A 22,059-nucleotide genomic window follows, 5' to 3' on the forward strand; every position below is an offset into this window, starting at 1 on the left:
GTGTTTGTCTTCAGATTCAATAAAACTATATCGTTTGAGTGTAGTAAGTTCCCCTATGGTGGGATTAGTGAGTGTAGTAAGTTCCCCTGTGGTGGGATTAGTTGAGTATTTGAGTTTTAGTATTAGTATAGTTTTGGTGGAGTATCGTCGTGAATTCGGTTCGTAGAAAAAGAATAATATGAGATTGAACCAGTTATCAAAATTGAAATATGACTTAGATGAATCGGATGGAAACCGTCATCGCGGCTACAACAAATCGTTAGATCGTCTCTCCGAAAAGGATGTATGTTCCAGCGATATGTGCGAGAGATGTCCCACTCTGCAAGATCTTTCCAACGATGGTAGTTTTGATGAAGAAATACCTCTTTTTGATTCAATTTGTTTTGTATTTGTTAAATTCGATTTCTGTTGTAGATGTCGTATGACTTTTTATTAATGAATTGATTTTACATTCAAAAAAATAAAAATTAGTGGATGTATGTTCCAGCGATATGTGCGAGAGATGTCCCACTCTGCAAGATCTTTCCAACGATGGTAGTTTTGATGAAGAAATACCTCTTTTTGATTCAATTTGTTTTGTATTTGTTAAATTCGATTTCTGTTGTAGATGTCGTATGACTTTTTATTAATGAATTGATTTTACATTCAAAAAAATAAAAATTAGTGATATTAATGGACAGTTTTGTGCATTGACAAATGTACAAGTCAAAGTGATGCATTTATTCATAAATGGAGAGAACATAACTTTTGATTTGTAGTTTGACCTTTTTTTTTTGATGGATAGTTTGACCTATTTTACCTTACTTAAACTATTTACTTTCCCGGCAATCTATTTTGAAGGTGAAAATTACTACAAACATTTACGGGTTAGAAAATTAAAGTTTTATCCCTATTTTTAAAATTAGCATAAGTTTGTTGAAAAAATAAAACCACAAATGAATTCTCTATCTCCTCAAACTTAAACTCGCAACTGCTCTTCATCTCCTTCCTCTTCTTCCTCCTCCTCCCGCCACCGGTGTTCTGATTGCCTCCGCCTCCTCTAAAACCCTAACTACTCTCCTTCGTCAAAACCACCCTCTTTTAGTTGTATCACCACCTCTAGTAAGCGGCGCCTATACCATTGTGGATTTTCAATTTGGGAAACTTCCGACCACCTTTTCTTATCTGCCGCTGCTATACTCGGCGTTGACGACAGTGTATAGATTATTATGCTTATCTATTTTCTCTACTTTACTATTTTGTATCGATTTTTTTGGCATTTTCTGTTGATTTTATTTGTAATTATAGATCCAAGAAGTGTTTAAATACGTTCTTTTGCTGATATGATGTTGCAAATGATAAAATCTTGCTGTTAAATATGTTCTGTTGGGTTTTTTGGTGTTCTCTTATGTCTAATTAGTCCACACCTAGTTTTATTTGTAGTAGAAAAGTCATATGATCCATTTTAACCTTTTCCCCCCTTAAAAATTAAAGGGCATAATAAGTTTAGTTTGATTGAATGAGAATTTGGGCACTTTTTTAAAATTTGATTTTTGGGTCTCTAGGAAATGTAGGTGATGGTGGTTTTGTTCATGAGAAGATAGTGTATTAGGTTAGCTTCGGACTCCTAAGTGTAATGATTAACAAGGCCTGAATACCATTGTACCACTTCAACCATTCAGCCTATTTTTTCAGCCCTTTGATAATAACCCTTTTTATTTAAGGAAGGAAAATTATGAATATGGGCTCAGGGTGGGCGTCCCTCTTGCCTGGCTACTGAGCCTGATTTTTCTATCGATATGAGGAATTGAAGGTAGAGAGTACATTCAGATTTACAAGCATAAATGAGTTGTGTATTGTCAATGTTATTTTGATTTCTCGAAATTTTGACCGTGTTTGTGCCTGGATTAGTTTGACCGACTTAGAAGTAAATAGTATTGGAAAGACTGTTAATTGAATTAAGAAATCAATGATCTTTTAAGGAACAACGATAATGCATTGCCAGATAAGTGGTAAATACTAGCCTAAGTCCCCTAATTTTCTTAATGTTCCATATTCGGATATATTAGTAATATTTTATTATTTTGGTTGGATGAGAAGATGGGGTAATTGGGCTACAAATTATTAGTATACCATGTATATATTTATGTTTATTGAAAGATTAAATAGACCTTTACAGGGGAAATTTGTTAACGAGTACAGCAATTTCTAATGCTTTTTGGTGACACAGGGTAAATGGAGAATTCAGTTGCAAACCAGCTTCCGGAAGTGGATTCTTTGCCTGATGGTTTTGTTGAGAGCTCTCCAGAAATCGTAGCACCTGTGACGCCTTTGAATGAAAAGGAGCAACCATTACGTGACTACAAAGAGAATAATTCAGTGGAACCGGATAGCTCTAATGATTCAAGCTATGAAGCATCACTGAATGAGTTTGTTTCGGTTGAAGGAAAAGGGGAGAAGGTGCCCAAAATTCGCACATTTCCAGTTCCATTGTCTGAGAAAGATGGTTATGACGCTTCTGGAGAATCTGCCAATGTCTCTGATGACGGTTGCTTGGAGCAGAGAGAAGATTCTTTCGCAATCAGACCTGAATCATCTACGTCCGCTTCAGGAGGATCAGATTTAAGAACGAGGAGCATTAGTGAGAAAGAAAAAGGTCAATCTGAAGTCCAAAGCTCTGGTAAATGTAATTACCTATGCTTCCTGAATTTCTTTCTCAGTTTCTTGGTAATGTTATTGATTTCTTGGGGCTTTGTAGATTATCTAATCTGCAGACCAAGGTTGTACGATTGCATTTTGGTTTGCAGAATATGTACTCCGTATAATGTGACTCAAAAGATATTCCTTTTACTACACATGATAATGAAACCTAGATTTTAAGAAGTGAATAATTTATTCCTGGTGAGATGTTTATATCATGGCTACAGTTTTCAGTCATAACTCGTCTCCTTATTTTTCCATGTCGACGTATTGACAATCATGAAAACGATTCTTGTATGTGTTCATTTTTATTAATGGAAACAGGCCCAAATCTTACCGTGTCAACATTATTTTCTGTTGTGCTCCCAATTGGGCTCACTTTTAAGTTCTAATCTGTTGTCAGAATTAGGACAAGTATATATTGTCTATGATAGAGATCACTTCCAAGTCATGCCTACATATAGCCACACCAAAGTATCAATTTCCAAATGTTGCTCCATGTAGTGTTGATGCTTTATTGACAGCTTTGAAGATAGTCTTTACATTGAGGTGGGGTCTGCTTGTCGCACAAAATCCCACAAGTGCTCGTCTGATCTGGTCAAGTCAATGTGTAGTATCTTTTCTCTTTTTTACATAATTGCCTTGCATTGTTGAGTTGCGTAAAATTAAGCAGATTTTGTGTGCAAGATGCGAAGCTTGGATTCTAGTAGATCTTTTGTCCAATTTGATTCAAATGAGTGTGGTATTAGCTGGGGCACCACTTTTAGATTAACTTTACCTTGTGATGAAGTATTGAAGTTGATTGCAAAGTGGTATGTATCATAACTTGATGTTGATAACTATGATAAGTCTTATGAATTTGCCTTTCTTTGTACAAGATTACCATGTCCATGTTCGAAAGCTCCATGTATATTATAAGTATGTGATAGTGGCTTTATTAACGTATTCTGTAGTATTATACCTTCTCTTTTCCTTGCAAGTTGGTTATTCATCAGCATGGATTTAGCATACAATGTGGTTGAAGGCCTGTGGCCGAATATATATTTCACATAAGGCCTATTTAACATAAGGATCATATGGATGGTATCCAGTAACATTGGCCATTTTGACTTTATCATACAACTTGATGGGTTTAGTAGATCCTTTTAGGAGGCCCAAGTTCTATTTACAGTACTCTGTAACTCTGTTCCTACCACTTTTTGGGGTCATTACTTATTCAACAGTTAGTAAAGCTTCACTAATTCTGTCTGTATGAATGATGTTTATTTTTTTTAATTTTTTTTGGAGATATCAAATTCCAGCAGATCTGTTGGAGATTCTCTTTGGTGTTATCTGGGAATTGACCTGATAAGTGGTCAATTATTAGTTATATGCTTTCACCATTTGGTCATGGATGCTTAGTGGTATTTTGATATCTTTATACATAGGGTTATACAAAAAATACCAATTAGAACTTTTAGGATTAATAATACTCTCTCCTTTCCTTTTTTTTTGACCCTAAAGAGAGCAAGTGTATCATTAAATTTCTAAGAGTTATTTTCTTTAACCAAGTTAGATAAATTTTATCATGCGTGAATCTTACTGTGGTAGTGGAACTAGTTTGGTAAAAGTGTGGGAAGCCATTCTTGGATTTGAGATATAATTCAAAGAAAAAGATATTTAATGTATGATGAAGTGTTCCTTTGTACATCATACTAGGGATTCGATCAGTAAGGACGGTGTTGAGAATTGTTTGATTGTCTTTCTTTGAGGAAGAGCAGAATACATTATCGACTTGAATATATCCTTCCTAGTCAATAATGTCTTAATTCAGCTTTTGTCTTCTTCATTATTGTTCCTGATAGCTTGAGTGCAATTCTGTGCCTCAATCTTCTGCTTACACTTCCACGAAACTTGGTTAGGCCCTTTTTGGAATTGATGTGATTACCTTTTGGACTTTTGGGTTCTATGCTGCATATTCGTTTGTCTAAGACGATGTTGAATGGCTGAATCAATTTCCACATATTGACACATGCTTCTCATGATAATCATGGTCCAAGTTAGGAGATCAAGTCCTTGTAGTTTTTGGAGTCTAAGATTTCATTTCATTCGAATTATGGAATCATGTCATCACTGCAATGACTTCTCCCCTTGAGGCACTTTGACTTCTGAATTTGTGGATGTCTTGATTATACAGAAATTTGGCTGATTGTTTCTGAAGAAGCAAAAAGGTAAAGTCAATTAAGTGCAGCTTAAACAATGTTTAAATATGGTCCTCTTAAAGATTTAAACCAATACCAAAGATTAAGAGGACCATGTAAAACAGCTGACATTGAGAGAAAGAGGACTATGATTTTTGTCTGAGCACTGACATTGTATTAGGAGTTGTCATGTGACAATGTGGGGGAGCATGAGAGTGGTGTTTGGTTTTATTACCTGATATGTATGCATCACTTTTTCTACCTTTTCTTTCCCATGATTTTTCTCCTGTTACTTATTCACATCTTCTCACACTAGCAAGCTTGACATTTGAGTTATTGAACTGCATGTATGTTTTCTTTTTTTGTTAACTGGACTCATGGCCTCATATTGAACTCTTTTTCTATAATCAATAGTCCGCCTTTAATTCAGGTGTGTTGTTATTCAGCCTATCTAGGGGGATCAAATGTACCAATCAGTTCAATAGAAGCACAATCGTCTGAAAATCTGAAAAACCGAAAGGTATATATTTTTGTTTCTGTATCCTCTTAACTTTGTTCAGTGTATTTAAGCTATATGAGCAAATTCCTTTCATTTCTGCTTCCTGTTTCATCTTGAACTTGCTTATACATGAACGCTAAAGCTCTTCCATTTACCAGTAGAGAACTTGACTATATGAGCAAATTCATTTCATTTTTTATTCCTGTTTCATCTTGAACTTGCTTATACATAATCACTAAAGCTGTTCCATTTACAAGTTGAGAACTTGAGAAGTAATGCTAAAACAAATGTTTGGTATGTATACATTCTTTTGTCACAGTTTTGTTCCGTGGACTTGAGTCATGTGAGCAAATCCTGCTAATTTCTGCTTCTTATTTTTATCCCGAAATTCCTAATGCATAAAAGATACTGAAACGCAATGCTCATACTTTTTTTGTTACGAAGTATTTTCTCAACGTAAGGGATAAGTTAGCTGGCAGTCTAGCTCAACCTAATGGGACTAACTTGATATAGGAGGGAATTTGAATCCGTGAACTAGTGATGTGCAATTCTTACGCAAATTGTGAGCAGTGGATGCGACTGCATCTGTTATCTAAGCGAAAGCAGCTTGTCAATCACCTTACCTAGGAGTGGGCTATTATATTTTCACCTTTTTTGCCTTGCTTATTGCTCCCTCAGATCTGCAGTAATTTGGAAGGAACAAGAAGGCAATATTGATATTGCATCATAGTGACTTTTGAACCCATATTTTTCTCGAAGTCTTACTTTAAGTATATATAATGCCATGGGCAGGTAGGTTCTAACTATTATCAGGATACCGGATTAATCTCTTTTTGTCTTGGGCTTTGCATTTGTCAGAATTTTATTTCGTGAAGCTTTATTGTTAATTTGAGAGGTTCTTGTTGTCCAAATTATACTAGCTCCATGATCAGATGAAGTTTATATTCCCCATTGCTTGTCCTTTGTGTGAGCTTTCAACTCCCGGGGAAAGGAGGCTTTGCATAGTAAGTTTTGAGTTTTTTCTTGATTGCAGGATGGTTTAACTTAATCCTGGGGTGGGGGGGGGGGGGGGGGGTGGGGCGGTTGCTTTTGATTCCATCTCATATAATAAACCTGTCTTATTCTAAATTTTGTGGACTCGTGTTTTACAATACTTAGCAGCTTTCTTTCGCACCTTTGCTCCTTTTTTCCTTAATTATTTTGCAAGTGCTACTTTTGGGATGCTCTTGTGTTATTTAAATGGCTAAACTCAGTAACTTCACAAACCTCCTAAGCTTGTCTTAATGAAAACTCATCTGATAATAAGGGAAACTGGAACTAATAAGTTTCACCTGTGATGTAAACTCGTTTACTGATTTCTTGCCTAAAGAGTTTGGTTTAAATTAGGACGGAAGTAAATCAAGTGAAGAGACTGCGTACCTCCAGTGTTGTTGTCTCGTTAATAGCTTCTCCCTCTTGATGTAAAACAATCCTGTCAAATAATTTACCTGGAGGCAGTTGCTTAACTTAGTGGCAGCATCCTTGTGAATGGATATTTCTCTTATTGATGACAAAGGCTATTTATTTATGCATATATTCATCATTCCATTATCTTCCAACTTTTAAGCATTAGACCCAGGAGATACCTCATTGTTAAGTCTATAGATTTCACTTTTTGTTTTATTTGGAAGTTTTATCTCTTTTTTTGGGGTCAATTAATTAGCACTATATTAGCTCTAGGTTTGATATAAGTCTGAGGTATAACCAATAACACATTAACACATCCTCAGTCCAGTCAGCAACATTTGCATCAGGACCTAGTGACCTTTCTTCTTCAAAGGAATGTCAGCAAGGTTTCGCTTCTCATATCATTGACATAAGCTAATTGAATAAATCAAGAGCATTAGTATTAAATGATTGCTGGAAATGAGCAAATATTGCTTAATGACAGCTAATCATAAGTCCTAACCAACTTTTGAGCCCTGAAGTTTCTGCAACATATGCCTTTCAGTATCCTTCATTTTCTGGTCAACAGCATTTATGGGCTGGATGTATATCCCATAGAGCAGCCTAATTGACTTAATTCTGTATTTCTTTTCAACCATTCCCTCTCTATTGACCAGTTACCATACTTCAGCAATCCTAGAACAAATCATCTACACCAAGATTCTCTCACTGACCACCCTTCAGCACCACCCTGTATGAAGTCATGTTTTTTTTTGATGGAGCAGAAACAAATATCAGCATTTTGTTCCGTGCCAAATGGTCCATATTGTTACGGAATGTGCTTAAAGTGAAAATCTTTAGTGGAGTATGACATATGAAAACTAATTGTAAATATTACTGCAAGGAAATAGACAGAATTATGAGAAACTGCACATGTAATTTAACTACTGTCTGTCTGCTGTTTGTAGTGAAATACTTTCTTCTATACTACTTCATACATTATAACAGCTCAACATTTTCTTACATATTTCAATTTTATTGTTGCTACAGGAAGCACTTGAAGGGAAGCGTAAAAGTTCGAGGCGCACCTTCAAAACTGAGCAGGAATTCCTAGAGTTCACTTTAAAGTATAAACAAGTTCTTACAGAGAGAGATGCAGGTAACTTTGGGAAATAACTATGGCTTAATTTCAAGGCTGCTCCATAAAGGCTGTTCTATAAAGAATTCCCAACTTGCTGATCCTTGAAAAGCCATTTTGTATCATGTGATTCATGTGTCTTAAGGAAAGAATATGGCAGGTGATGTTGTAGAAAAGTTTGCCAAGCACAGTTAATACTTTTTTTTTTGACAACACAGTTAATACTTAAAAGGAAGAGTTTGACACTTTGACGTACTTTTTGTATCTGAAGTGAAATATTTTTTGAAAATTAGTTTTGCAGTAGACTGTAATCACTGAATGGAGTAGCAATATTTTGGTTGGTGATTGAATTTAAAGTTGCAAATTATATTGCCCAACATCCTTTTGTTTATAGAATTTAGCCATTAATTATTCCTGATATGCAAAATATTTATTAACCATTTTCCTGTTGTAGCTATTTCTGTTCGAGACAAGCTTGAGTCCTTGTGTAGGGAGTTACAGCGCCAGAATAAGATGTTAATGGTATAAGATTTTCTTGCCTCCATTTATTGGTCTTCCCTGTATATTATATTTCGCTTGGGACTTTGTGGGTTGTGAATATTGAATGGTGATAAAGCTAGGATATTATGACATTTACATGCGTTTCGTTTTGAACTTATGATGTTGAGGTATTGAGCATAAACCTTAGTTAAGGCTTATTTTGGCACACTGAAGCTAAGCTTTTGACCTCATGTATGGTATCATATCAAGGCAGTTCCATTATATGAAGGCCATTTCAAAGCTACTGTATGAGTTTTTAAAATACTGTTGTTAAAGCTTTTATCAATTCCATTAGTGTTTTGGCGTTTGTTCTTTTTTTAACAGAACTTTTACTTTAAATACAAAAAAGCCTTATTTATTATTTATATTTATATTATTGAAATTTGCATATAAGAAAAATTGAAATTCATATCTGATGTTTCAATCCTCTGATACCTTCACAAACGTACAGACAAGAGAAGGTGCTGAATGTACTTTTTCCAAGCGTAATCTAAGAAATATGTTTCAATACTTTATGAATTACATTGATAAACTGGATTTTTTTTTATTTGTTGCAAAGAGAGACATAAGTCACATAACAACCATGACTCTGAGATGTTATGTCTATAACACTATGACATTTGCTGTGAATGCAACCAGAACATTGCTTTTTAACTTTATTACTGCCCATGTACTTCCAAGGTTCACTTTTGGTTGCAACACTTTCCTAAAACGGAAATTTGTTTTTAATTGCAACGTTGATATTTTTGGTAAATTTACATTATTAAAATTACAACTTTGCCCATGTTTCCCCTACTTTTGCTTAATCTACTACCCAAGTGGGGACCGAATGGTAAGAATACTAAGAAACCAACTATTTTCCCTTTTTCTTAATCTTCGTGCATAAACTCGTGTTGCAACTAAAAGAAAACATAGGAAGTATCATTGTCAATTTACCATTATGATAGTGTAATTTGAATCAACTATAAATGCAGATTAAATCATTTTTTATTTTCATTCCAAAAGTACTCTGAAATTGTTTCTCCCCCGTTCAACGCGTTTCTCCTGGTAATAGGAGGTAAATTCATGTGACCCAAATCTGTACTATGTTTTATAAGTGCTTTGTTACTTATATAGTTATATGTGTATCTACCACTAAATCTCTTCACTCTTTTGGAAATTTGTGGGATTCTCATTGATTACGAGTTCAAAGACATCTTGATACTTGCATGCACTCACATGAGACTTTTACAGATATACTTGAGGATTTATCTTTCAATTAAGGCATATCTTGCTTGCTAAGTCAACTTTTTTCTGAACCGCATTCTGTTTTTAGTTTATTTTACGTTAATATTTTTTATTGATTAGCTTCTTATCATTCTGATTGATTTTTTAAGTTGATGTTTGGCAAACTATTCTATTCTTCTTTTCACTTTCCAGTAAATATGGCAAAGACGGTGTTTGTGTTCAACTTCCTTCATGTTGTTAATGACAATGATACATCATATAATACGTATGTAATATTATGTTAATATAAATTGATGATTTTGCATCTCACGCAGGATGAATTCAAAAGAGCTTCGGAGGAGGGGCAGAATTTGAGATCAGATTTATCCACCAAGTTCGAAGATGCTATAAAGGTCTAAATTTAATGGTTTTCAATGTGTAAAAAGCTCAAAGTGCATCACGGCGAGTGGGAGTCTCGCCTAATTGAAGCGAGGCTCACTTAATGAAACAGTAAAAAAGTTGTTTAAAACTTCTCTGCGCCTCAAGGTGCGCCTCTTGGAAATCGCTTAGCCTAGACCACAAAATGCACATGACCACTAACGCTAGGCGCGCTTTTTTATACACTGGGTCATCTTACATAAGAATCTCATGATAATGTTCAGGCTAAATGTTGGACTAGCTGAGATCTCTGCTTCCTGATTTTATAAATGATGTATTTTTAAGAACTTTTCCCTCATATGTTGGCTGTCACGATATATAGGCCAATTTTCTAACTTAGCGAGTCAATGTTAAACTATCTAGTTTCTAGTATTTAACCTTAATGTTATCGATAACCAGAATTCTCGGACTACCTAGTGGCATGGCGGACTGGAATTTGAGAAGTGAAGGAAATCATGGTATTAAGACTTGATTCCTTAAACATGATGATATGATCTCTTATACAAATAGGGCTTAACACTTCGGGATGGAAGAAGTAATGTTTACGAATTAGTAGGGTTAGAGGACCTGGTAAAATATGTAATGTTAATTGAATATGGGTGAAGATATCTCAGATTTTCAGTTGATTACTTGATTATTAAGGCCCTTAGCTCTCTGAGAGTCTCATATAGTTGCATATGAATCTGTCCAAGGTGAAGAATCAGGGATTTACCATGGGTCATCTCTGAACAAATTTAACTAGTCCTCAGGCTATCAGTAGTTTATTTGGGAGCTTAAGAGGAAAATGATCATTGTCAAACTGTCCTGGTAAGTTTACTTTTAAGTTTGGCGATGCTGTGAGAAAAGAGTCTACGCTCTGCATTTCAAGTTCTTGCCTGTAGAAATCTTAAAAGTAAAAGGAGAAGAAGCTGTTGTGGTGTGTCTTGTTGGAACAGAACTTCCGAGTCTTCTCATAAGGTTCTTTTTTTTGTGTTTTTTTGTGGGACAGAGTAACTTATCTGGCATCCTAATGGGCTAAAGTGTTTATTCCATTAGGGACATTCAAAGAATTTGGGTTAATCTGTCATTTTGTTTTCTGTTTGGATGACACCTTGCCCCTCATGTTTTGTCGTTCTTTTCAGCTGTAAAAATCTCTTTTTGGTGATTAAAAAAAGATGCCAATAAAGTGTGGTCAATTTTGAGTACTATGGGCTTGAGATGTTTATTAGTAGATGATGATTGACTGTGCTTCTTTTGAATAGGTATCCCCGTGCTGCACTGCTTTGTATCTACCTAACTATATCTAGTAGATATTTTGTTTATTGTGTAAAGAAACAGAAATGTTTATAATGGAATGGGTTCCGGAATTATGTTAGCTGCGGTTAATTGGAAGTGAGGTTCTCAGGGAGAAAGGTTTTTGCGTTGACTTCAAAAGAAAAAGTTCAGGAAAAACATATGTTGATCGTTGGCCATGTGAGGCTTGGACATTCTGAGTACATTTTTAAGGAGGTATGAGTGGATAGGTGATTTTTAGCCTAAAAAAAGACGGGTGGATGTGATATGGTTTTCGCTTTGAAATTTGTCTCTCTTTGTAAGCTTTAAGAGGGTACAAGGTGGTGCATGTTTTACTATTTTTAGAACTGTTATATGGTGGAAAATGGTAACTGCTGGACACATGGCTGATTTTCTCTTGAATTTTTTTTACTACACCACATCAGGTGAGGGATGATTCATCAATTGAGCTTATCCTACTTGATCACCTATTTAATTGACTGTGTAATCATGGTCTTATAGATGTGCTTTTTTCAAGTGTGATTGGGTTTAAATAAGGTAACAAGGGTAACACCATTGTTGTCAGTAATGGTTTGCACATGAGTGGCACAGCTGATTTTAGTCATGGTAAGCTGAAGACCTTATCTTGGCCCGTGTAACTTGTATTTAATATTTTACAGCCGAAGTGAGTGCTCCCTTTAAGTGGGCTTGTTCCTTGAATATGCCAAATAGGGTTGCTTTAGAAAACACTAGTGAGCAAAAACCCCTTCCGGAAATTTTAAGGGACACCAAATGCTATAGACAAGGAGGCATGCATCTTATGAGATATGTTTATAAACGTTGTCTTTTTGGGGATTAGGTTTAATTCCTGTTTTCCCAGTTTTCAAGAGTTTTTAGAAACTTTTTAACCTTGAAAATTTAAGCACCCATCCCATAAAAGGCTCTAATCTTCAAATGCCAAGTAATCCATGTAGTGACAATAGCATTTTATGGCTAATGCTATAATGTAAAGGTCTATAGTGAGTGCAACAGTGTGATTCTAGAGCACATGTTATGAAAAAGGGTATTGTAAAATGGAAAGTTTGGAATGGTTATTTTTTTTTATCAAATTCCTTATTTGCAAAGGACTTCAATTTTTTGGGTGGGAGGGAGTAACAGTGATTGTCTAGTGGTACGGGATCATATTTGTTGGTCTAAAGGAGGGTAGATTGGTGTTGGGAACTTGGTGACCAAAAATATTTTCCTATCAGGTCTCAGAAATTTTGGTGACCATGGTTCTTTCCCTGTTGACAACCAGCTATTGAAGATTGCCAGATTGGATATTCTATTTGGAATTTTGATTTTTTGGAATCAGAGGCATGGTTGGTATGCAGATGCCTTCTGTCCTGATTCCTATTCTAGTCTATGGACATTCACTTCTCAAACATCCGCACTGTAAATAGTATTTCTTGGTCAGCCATAAAATTGGTAGTCTGGATGAGATAGAGTTTTAGAACTTGGAAGTACACAGAGGCAGGACCGCAGGAGTGCAACCTTTCTTTCCCTTATTGTTATCATCTTTCTGTACCACATAAAAATTTTAAGTTTTAACTTCTTTGTCAGAGAGGGTTTGGTTTCTTCATGGAGTTGTACTTTGAGAAAGAATCTAAAATTAGGTTTTGGCTGAGCTTGCAATTTGTGGAGGATGTTCCTCCTGTAGGTGTAATATGAACATTGATAAACATGTTATCTCCTTGGGAAGACATAGTCTTGTTTAAAGTAAAACTTTGTTGTGGACTTGGAATCTTGGATAGGCCCAATATTGAATACTAATCACAACCTACATACCTTAGGAGATTGGGAGTCATTATTTTGCATAATGGTTTTGCTTCATTTGCGGTGATGTCCAATGTAGTGTAGGTTATTTTTCTAGAAGCTTTTGGCTATCCCTGGTGCTGTGGCTGGAAACGAATGTCGGTATCTCAAGTAGTTATTCCAGTTACTTGCTGCTTTAGGGGTTATTTGGTTGGTGTACCTCTGTGTTTGGTTTTATTGATAAGTGATCGCGTGCGTGACATGTTATATAAGTATTTTAATTTTATATTATAAAATATAGAAACATTAAATAATCCTTAAATAGCACTTGGTATATATTTTTATAATATTAACATTAATGTGGGTAGTATAGGTATTTTACAGGGATACCAAAAAAGTCAACCTCAGGTGTTCCCTTATAGAATAGAGATGTTCCCTTATAGAATAGAGATTAAATGGATTATATCCATCTAGGGAGCTTAGCTGGAGCTGGAAGAGTATTTGTGAAGTTAAGGATGAGCTAAAGGATGGCTTCTTACTTCACGGGTGGTGCAATGTGGGGAGTAGGTCTCTACTTCTATTCTCTGTAAATGGATTAAAGGAGAGCAGGAGAAAGTCTAATGGAGTCGATGGGTTTGGAACAGGTATTATATTCCTAAGCATTCTGTTATTGCTTGCCTTGCAGCCATGGGCAAGTTACGACAAGGGATAGATTAGTAGCTGCTGGTATTATTACTGAGGGTAGCTGCCTCTTCTGTGGTACAACAGAGGAACATATCCGTCACCTAATTTTCAAATGTACTTATAGTGCAAGATTGGTTAGGTATTAGGGCTGCTGGTGGTGATGCCTTACAATTCTATTGGAAAAAATGGGCCAGGAGTTGCAGCTCTAAAATTCAACAGAAAATAGTTTTCACTAGGTTGACTGCGCTTGTTTATCAAATATGGCAAGCTAGGAACCACAAGATTGTTCTTGTGGCTGATCAACTAGTGAAGTTGGTGAAGCTTGATGTTTGTTGGAGAGTGCAAGGGATGATTAATGATAAGTGGAAAGAAGATGATATTGACTGGTTTACCAAGCTGAAGGAAGGATAGCAGGTCTTCTGTTGTATTGTGCTGCTGCTGTAGGAAGTTGGGGTTGCAGTTTGTTGGAGTTGCTGCTTGTGTCTCCTGCCTTGCTGCTTGTTTCTCCTCTGTTTAATGGTTTCTTTTTCTTGTCAGGTGTTGTTGCTTGTGTTTTTTTCCGTAGTTTGTTTGGATGTGTTGAGCAGCTGTAGTTTCTCCTGCTGTTTTTGGGGGTGGTTCACTTTGTACATACATTTTTTGATTCATTTGCCAATATATTACTCACCAAAAAAAAAAAAGGAAAAAAAAAGAATAGAGATTCAATGTGATTGGCCCTTTTTCTTTTCATTAGCTCCAACGGGACTCATAGCTTTCTTTGATGATCTTGTCTTTTTTTTTTCTTATCTGAATAAAATCAATAATTAGAGTTGATTACCAGAGATTTGCCTTTCTTTTCTGTAGGTAGCAGAGATTGATACTTTACATGTTGCCGATGGTTATCAATCCCTTACCGAAAAACTACGAGAATCCACTTCTTATAATACTCTCCACTAAGCTGGTACATGCATAAAAAGATAAATAATTTGTACTGTGTAATTTCCATCATCGCATTCCAATGCCTGGGTTGGAGTTTAGGCCTTAGGGTTGAAGGACAAGGGTATGCTTGTGCTATAAATTTAACCTTTTTTTATTTCTTAAGGTAATGGTTCTAACTGTACTGTTGAGAATTATGCAACAATTTAAAATTTTCTAATGGATGAGATTGTTTGTTTTGTTCCTCTTATGAGGTGCAACCGGTGCTGTTTTATCATTTCTCCATCTAATTTATTTTTAACATTTAATGTGCCTGTTGTAGGATGTGAGCGTTAGGCTAGAAGAGCAAAAGGGAGAATGTCTTTCTCAGCTGAAGGAGAATGAAATGTAAGTCATTAAGAACCATATGATCCTGTCACCATTGAAAATGTTTTCTAAATGCAGTGCTTAGTGTAGAGATAGAATTGACAACAATACCCTTGAAAATAATAATTCAAAAAATTAGTAAAAGCAGTTATATTGTCTTTTTCCTTACGTCTCCATTGCCTACTTCACCTGGTGGCGGCGATGTCTGCAGATAAATCTTCCCAACTGCCTTCTTTTTTTTAACTGAACTTTCTTTGATTTTTCTGCCTCTTCAACTGTAACTAAAAATATCAACCAAATTGGTTTAAAATGTCTGCAACTTATGATTTCCCCATCCTATTAAAAGATAAGATTTTTTATTCCTTATTCCCGATCTTTTTTAATTGTGAAAGTTGGATTGCTAGTTTATTGATACTTCTTCAATTAAATAGTGTAACGAGGCTTTGAATTTCACATTAACTTTTTCAAATATTTATATTTTTCAATTATATAAGGTAAATTTGATCTCACTACATTTTTACTCCCTCCGTACCAACGTCCCAATTTATAGTGCCTCATTTCCTTTTCCATCCGTTCAAATTTAGTTTCCCCCTTTCTATTTTCGGCGAGGATCTCCTATTATTTTATTACTTCTCTCTTTCCACAACTAAATCTAGAGTTTTACACCCTCTCTCATTCAATTAAAAAAATATTCCACTATCTTTCATTCTACAGTACATGCTTTACAAGAATGTAATATTTAATAACCACACTCCAAAACTCTATCTAAAACTTTGTGCCATGATAATAGGGCACTCTAAACTGTGACGGAGGGAGTAGGTGTTTGTGGGTAGGGGTTTGTCATTTTGTTTGTATCAATATCAACTAAAGATTTCTACATTCAGCAACACCTTTTAAAGTGGTAAGTAGTGTAGCCTGACTAGGTTTCTACTTTGAATAAATATAAATTGATTTTGACATGAACAATTGTTACTTTAAACTATTTTCTCTCAAAATTTGTTTGGTATCAAATTAAAATGTCTTGCCATCAATATCTTGAAAGTGTAAAATAATTGAAAAAGTTATTCGTGGTACATAGTACTTCGTAATAAACATTCCTCGTTTCAAGGTATTCTCTTACATCTCGTTGGTTTCATGTTTGAGCCTTACTATGTGAAAGTTTTACGCATATTCTTTCTAAGTAGATGACATGTCATGTTTCTAGTGAGAGGGGTTTCACGTGACACATATACTTTGTTAGAAACGCCTTTTAATATATTAGTATAGATGTGTTTGGCCTTTTGGAGATTCTTCTCATTTCTTAAAGGGAGAGGATCATTCACTTGATATTCGCTTATTTGAACTTAACAAAGCTTATCTTAACCTATTTGAATGTATCAAAACTTATTGGAAATCATTACTCCCTCCGTTCCGATTTAATAGTCACACGTCATTTTCCTTTTACGTTTTCTTTCAGTTTAATTGTTACACTTACTTTAATGGCGTATAACCAATAATATCTTATTATCTCTTCTTCCAATTACCACAATGCATGGTCCCACATTCTCTTTAACTATCTCTCGTTACATCTACTATTCTGTCAAAATTATTAGATAAACTACAACAACTTATCATCTAAAACTCGGCGAAAACCTTGGTGCGACGATTAAATTGGGATTGAGGGGGCATATCTTATGTTAGTTGTAAATTGAATTTGGGTAACACTATTTTTCATGAACTTATCTTATCTGAACTTATATGAATTTGGTTGTCCCGAAACAATGGTGATAAGGTGAATAGAAAAGGACCTAAAAGAATGAAGCTAAAAAATACTCGTTTTGAACTCTTGAATAATAGTATGTTCACGGATACCGTCCCTTTAGTGGGTTATATCCATCTTGATGGTCTAGTGATTTTTTTAGCATTCTGATTAGTGATTACTGGCATTTCTGTGATGAAGCGAGAGAACAATTAGCATGGTGTGAGTCAAAAGGATGTTATATTAAAAAGTAACTGCTTGGGGAATTGTGGATCACTACTGTTGTATTCAGACGAAGTTGCTTTGACTACACAACCATGCCTTGGATAAGGATGTTCAAGGTTGGTGATGCAGATTGGCCTTGCAACCTTGTCATCATATCTGGATGGGAGCTTCCAGTCAATATTTTCTTTACAGTGATAAGAGAATACTTTAAATGACCTTTGTTTGTCAACCATGCTTCCGTTGATAACTTATGTGGTGCATTCTGAGCTTATTTATGGTTCATGATGGCTGTCTTGGATTTTATAGGACTGAATCTGATGGGCTTTTCATGTAACAAACATGACATAATACACAGTTTTTTTTTTTGATAAAAGACATGCACACATCTTAGATTGACTTTGTTTTTGCTAATATTTTAAAACTTCAATCTCAAGCACAATTATAAGCATTAATCACAGAATTTTTTTCTCTTTCCCTCTTATTTTGCATTTTAATTGAAAGTGTCTGATTGAATTGAAATGTTGAGCAAGTATGTCATACCCTTCTCACAGTGTTGTGTTTCCGAGATAAAAGAAGTGTCGAAGTAACAAAACTCCATCTTATGTGTTCATCCTTATCCCCATGTGCATAGTTTTGAGTAAGTACCAAAATTTCCTTGTCAGACTCTTGTACCCATACATGAGTACACTACTCATCAAGTCCAAGCATCCTAGTTTCCTTTTTACCTCTTATTATGACACTAGGATTTTGAACAGTTGATGAAATATGGATAAAGGGCACTCTCTTCCTCTTCTTTTTTCTTCTTTTTTTTGTATCCATCTTGTAATATGATTAGTGTCTTAACCTTGTGGTGGTTGGGGGGGGGGGGGGGGGGGGGGGGGGGGGGGGGGGGGGGGAGTTAGTGCGGGAGGCGGAGAAGGTGAAGCTCTTGTTTAATCATAATTTGTTTCTCTTGCCAAAGGAAGCATAAACATGCCCAGATTTCAGCTGGTAATGTATAATAGATGTATGTTAGAATCTCAATGTCTTCCGTTGTTTGTAGTATTTTGAAATCGTAACTCTTTTCCTTTGCATTGTTGCATGTACCCGTGTGATTAGGCTGCGAGACAAATTGAAGCAGCTTGCTGATCATTACACTCTTTGTCAACAACAATATGCACAGGAGGTACGTTGTAGGACTTTTTATGGTTAATGGTTTGGATAGTGGATACAAGCATGTTGGATATCTGAAATATGTGGAACTTGCTTTGATCCGGTGGCATTTGGTAATATTGGTTTTGCAGCTTAAGCAGAAGTCACTAGAGCTTAAGATTGCTGAACTGAAAATTGAGCAAAATGAAGAAAAGGTGGCACATGAACAAGCACAAATAAAGGTATATGCAGAGAAAATATCACAGCTTTTAGAAACTGAAAAAAGTCTACGTCAACAATTAACAGCTGATGGCGAAAAGTTTCAGCAGTTTCAAGTGAGTATCACTCTTTCAGTTGGCATGAGAATTTTCATTTATTGTTTATTTATTTATTTATTTATTTGAAGTATGCAAGTGAGATGCCTTTGTTTTCAGTGTTAAGATTTGTTGTCTCCGTCATGACTTTATTTGCAGGATGCACTGCTGAAAAGCAATGAGGTTTTTGAAACATTTAAGCAAGAGATTGAAAAGGTATTCTATAATCTCACTGTATTGCATATCATTGTGAAAATTTCTGCCTTTGTTTTTAGTATTTTGTCACTTACAAATTAGTATGAGGCTTCCTCATTAGATTTCTGCTTTCTTTTGTGTTTCAATTCAGATGTCCAAATTGACAAAAGACCTAAAAAAGGAAAATACTTTCTTGAAGAGCAAATGTGAGAAATCAGACTATACTCTTATAGAACTCGTCGAAGAGGTAAACCTTTGCCCCCTATCTTCCTCTATGAATCTCTAATTTACACTCATTCAGTTAAAAGTCTGAACCGTTGCTCAGATTTAATTATGAACAGGGTGGTCTTGACTCTTGCGTAAAATTTTCTAGATTGATGTTGATTTGAAGTTTCTCCGTGTAAGGTGTCTTTCTTGAGGAAATCTTATCCTTAGTTTCTGTTTATATGAGTTAATTCTTCTTCTGATAAAAACTATTTTGTTCATTTAATATTTCGAGCTTCACCGTCTCCTTTCTCTCTCTCTCTCGCTCTCTCTCTAACTCCACGTGTCCCATATATATTGCAATTATAAAAGAACGGAGGAAATTTGTTTATTTATTTATAACAATTCATTCAAATAAGCAACTTTACTTCGCATTAAGTTTCCACTTTCAATTGACTTTTGGATCCAAATTACTTGAGTGTACTTTTGCAATCTGACACTTCATGTTTGTAACCATTCTGTACTTCTTGCACGGATTGCATTTCAATCTTTTCTCAAATGTTCGAAAATTGCATTATGATCTTTGCAATAATATGCCTTTAACTTGTACGTACAGTTTTCATATTAGTGATTATCTTACTAATTTCACTATGGAAATATTACATCTTATAGTAATAGCTAATGGAAATGACTTTGCTGCATGATACGTCAGTGCAATTCTTCATGCAACCTGGATGATGATGTTCACAAATAGTGATTTGTACTTATTATGATTGTGAAACATTGCATCTGTTAACAACTAATGAAATTTATTTCCTTTGATCAGCGGGAACGTATGAAGAAACAATTGGAGAAGACAAAGAACCAAAAGGAGAAGCTTGAATCTTTATGTAGGTCACTACAAGCAGAAAGAAAACAGGGTTCTACTAATGGCTCTAATCAAGCTGAGCCTGTTCCAATCCAAGAATGAACATTACATTAACTCCAGAATCTCGAGACTTGTACTTTTGTCCCATGGATATCCGATTCACAAGCTTTTTGTTGTAAATGTTTTTCTTTTGAGATGAATTTCCATTTTATTTAACTTTGTTTGAATCATGGCACCTATCTCTTTTGTTTTATTGAAAATGTGAATTTAAATTACAGGATCTATATGACTCTATTCCCCAGACCGTCTTGTACTGGTTACTTATGGTCTTGATTTTTGAACTTCTATTTTTCTCTCCTGGTCTTTAAAGAGACTTAGATTTTCCCTATCTGGAATCCTTAATCCTGAGATTTGGCTTATCTTGTGTAAAGTCTATCCCCTTATTATATCTTGGTTCTTTAGTAGACTGGGGATTAGGGAGTGTGGAGACACATGAATGCTAGTCTTTTTCCTTTAATATTGTTGACAAGTTTGAACTCTATTGAAATCTATCTTGTGTACCCTGCATAGGAAACTGGGTTTACAAACTTTTATATAAGGTGGTCTTACACAAAAGAATACCTTGAAGTCATATAAGTTAAGCAATGAAATAATTTAGTTAAACACTAAAACTAATTAGTTAAGCACTTAAACAATGAAAATAATTAGTTAAGCACTAGAACTAATTAGTTAACCAATATAACCAATTATTTAAACAATCAAAGTGGTCTTTCCGGTAAGGCGGTCTTACACAAAAGTTGCTGAACTGGGTTTTGGATCCTCTAGAGTTCTAAAATAACTCTACAAGGTAGAGTTTGAACATATCAACCATTGAATAAAAAATCAATGGTTCATATATTATCTTTCCAAAATTCCCCCTATTTTTTCTCATCAATATGAGCCATTGATTTTAAAATATAAGGTTTAGATACAACTCTACCTTGTAAAGTTTTATTAAAACTCTAGAGCATCCGGGCTCAGAAAACTGTGGAGCTAAATTCATTCAAGTAAATTAATTTTGTGTCCTTCAAAATTGAACTTGAAATTAATTAGATACGACTAATTAGTTTGATTTCTCACATTCCTCGTTCTTTTTTGCTCTACCCACTTTTCATTTTTGGGTATTTATGAAGTTTAAAGGAACTAATCAACTCTTGTTTTATTATATTTTTTGCCTACAAATTTTACCAATTTACCCTACTTTCCTTACAATATTTACATATCTACTCACTCTCTCTTCCTTTAAACTTTGTTACATGTATCCACTTTTTACTATGTGTATACATGTCTTACTTTATTCACTTTTTATTTCTGCCACTCATATTTTCCATATTTACCAAGAAACAAGAGTATAAGTGAGTATAATAATTAAAAAAAAGGAACTGAGAGAGTAAGTCTTTTGAAATAAACAATGAGATCGAGTACCTAAAAAAAATTATAATACATTTAGTTGATTAGTTCGATATAATATCCTAATAATTAACAAAAAAATTATGTGTAAAATAAAGTTCAACTCAAAATAAAATACCAATAATAGTGTTTTAGCATGTCAAAAAAACATATATGATGTAAAATAATATATGCTAAGATAAGATAAAAAAATATTCCATATCAAACAACTTGATGGCTAAAGTCAACACCGGAGTACTCTGTGTTGACCGTATCAATTTAAAAAATATTTGGAATACTCTAACCTACTGTACTACTGAAGTGGTATATGAAAATACTACCTCCGTTCCTAAAAGTTCTTTACGCTTTCCGTTTTAGTCCGTTCCTGAAAGTTCTTTACACTTCTACTTTATTCCATTTTTACTCTTATTTGGCCCACCATAACTTACCCACTCACAATACTTTAATATTAGTTTCCACTCACTTACATTGGTGGACAATTTATAGCCACTCATTTTCCATTTGTTACCCCACCATCACATGTTCACCAAAATTCCTTAATTACCGTGCAAATAGTAACCGTAAAGATCATTTAGGAACGGAGGTAGTAGAAAATAAAAGCTTATTTTTTTGCAACTATTTCTCCTAAGAATTTGGTAAATGTTACTTGAGCGTCTATTGTGAGATGGTTGAATTCAACCGACTTTTTTACCTTCGTACAAGTATTTTTTAAATCCGAGAGAACTTTTAATTTACGTGGATATGAAAAATCCGAATCTATTACTATTACTATATATTAAAAGAGACATCAGGAATGACACGTGTCAATTTCTGGTGCGAT

General features: G+C 34.8%; 1 protein-coding gene across 3 annotated transcripts; it reads left to right on the forward strand.

Moving 5' to 3' along the window:
- Positions 1 to 920: 920 nt before the first annotated feature.
- Positions 921 to 20,091, forward strand: LOC110803210 (uncharacterized). 3 transcript variants are annotated; one of them, XM_022008700.2, is made up of 12 exons: positions 921 to 1,196; positions 2,210 to 2,665; positions 5,306 to 5,379; positions 7,834 to 7,942; positions 8,376 to 8,443; positions 10,003 to 10,080; positions 15,072 to 15,136; positions 18,177 to 18,243; positions 18,362 to 18,544; positions 18,683 to 18,739; positions 18,870 to 18,965; positions 19,749 to 20,091. In XM_022008700.2, the coding sequence occupies exons 2-12, from the start codon at positions 2,215 to 2,217 to the stop codon at positions 19,890 to 19,892; spliced, it is 1,392 nt and encodes a 463-aa protein (XP_021864392.1). In that variant the 5' UTR covers positions 921 to 1,196; positions 2,210 to 2,214; the 3' UTR covers positions 19,893 to 20,091. The 3 variants fall into 3 exon arrangements, with proteins under 3 accessions (XP_021864392.1, XP_021864393.1, XP_021864394.1); XM_022008701.2 differs by having other exon boundaries at positions 2,210 to 2,659; XM_022008702.2 differs by having other exon boundaries at positions 2,210 to 2,635.
- Positions 20,092 to 22,059: the final 1,968 nt, after the last annotated feature.

Source organism: Spinacia oleracea, chromosome 1, assembly GCF_020520425.1.
Source record: "Spinacia oleracea cultivar Varoflay chromosome 1, BTI_SOV_V1, whole genome shotgun sequence".
In the NCBI taxonomy this organism is placed as follows: Eukaryota; Viridiplantae; Streptophyta; class Magnoliopsida; order Caryophyllales; family Amaranthaceae; genus Spinacia; species Spinacia oleracea.

Bases quoted from the DNA above. Each gene is read 5' to 3' on its own strand.
- LOC110803210 (XM_022008700.2), top strand. From the start codon at position 2,215: ATGGAGAATTCAGTTGCAAACCAGCTTCCGGAAGTGGATTCTTTGCCT. The intron at 2,666-5,305 runs GTAATTACCTAT...GTTGTTATTCAG, and splicing joins AGTCCAAAGCTCTGGTAAAT to CCTATCTAGGGGGATCAAAT. The intron at 18,966-19,748 runs GTAAACCTTTGC...TCCTTTGATCAG, and splicing joins TTATAGAACTCGTCGAAGAG to CGGGAACGTATGAAGAAACA.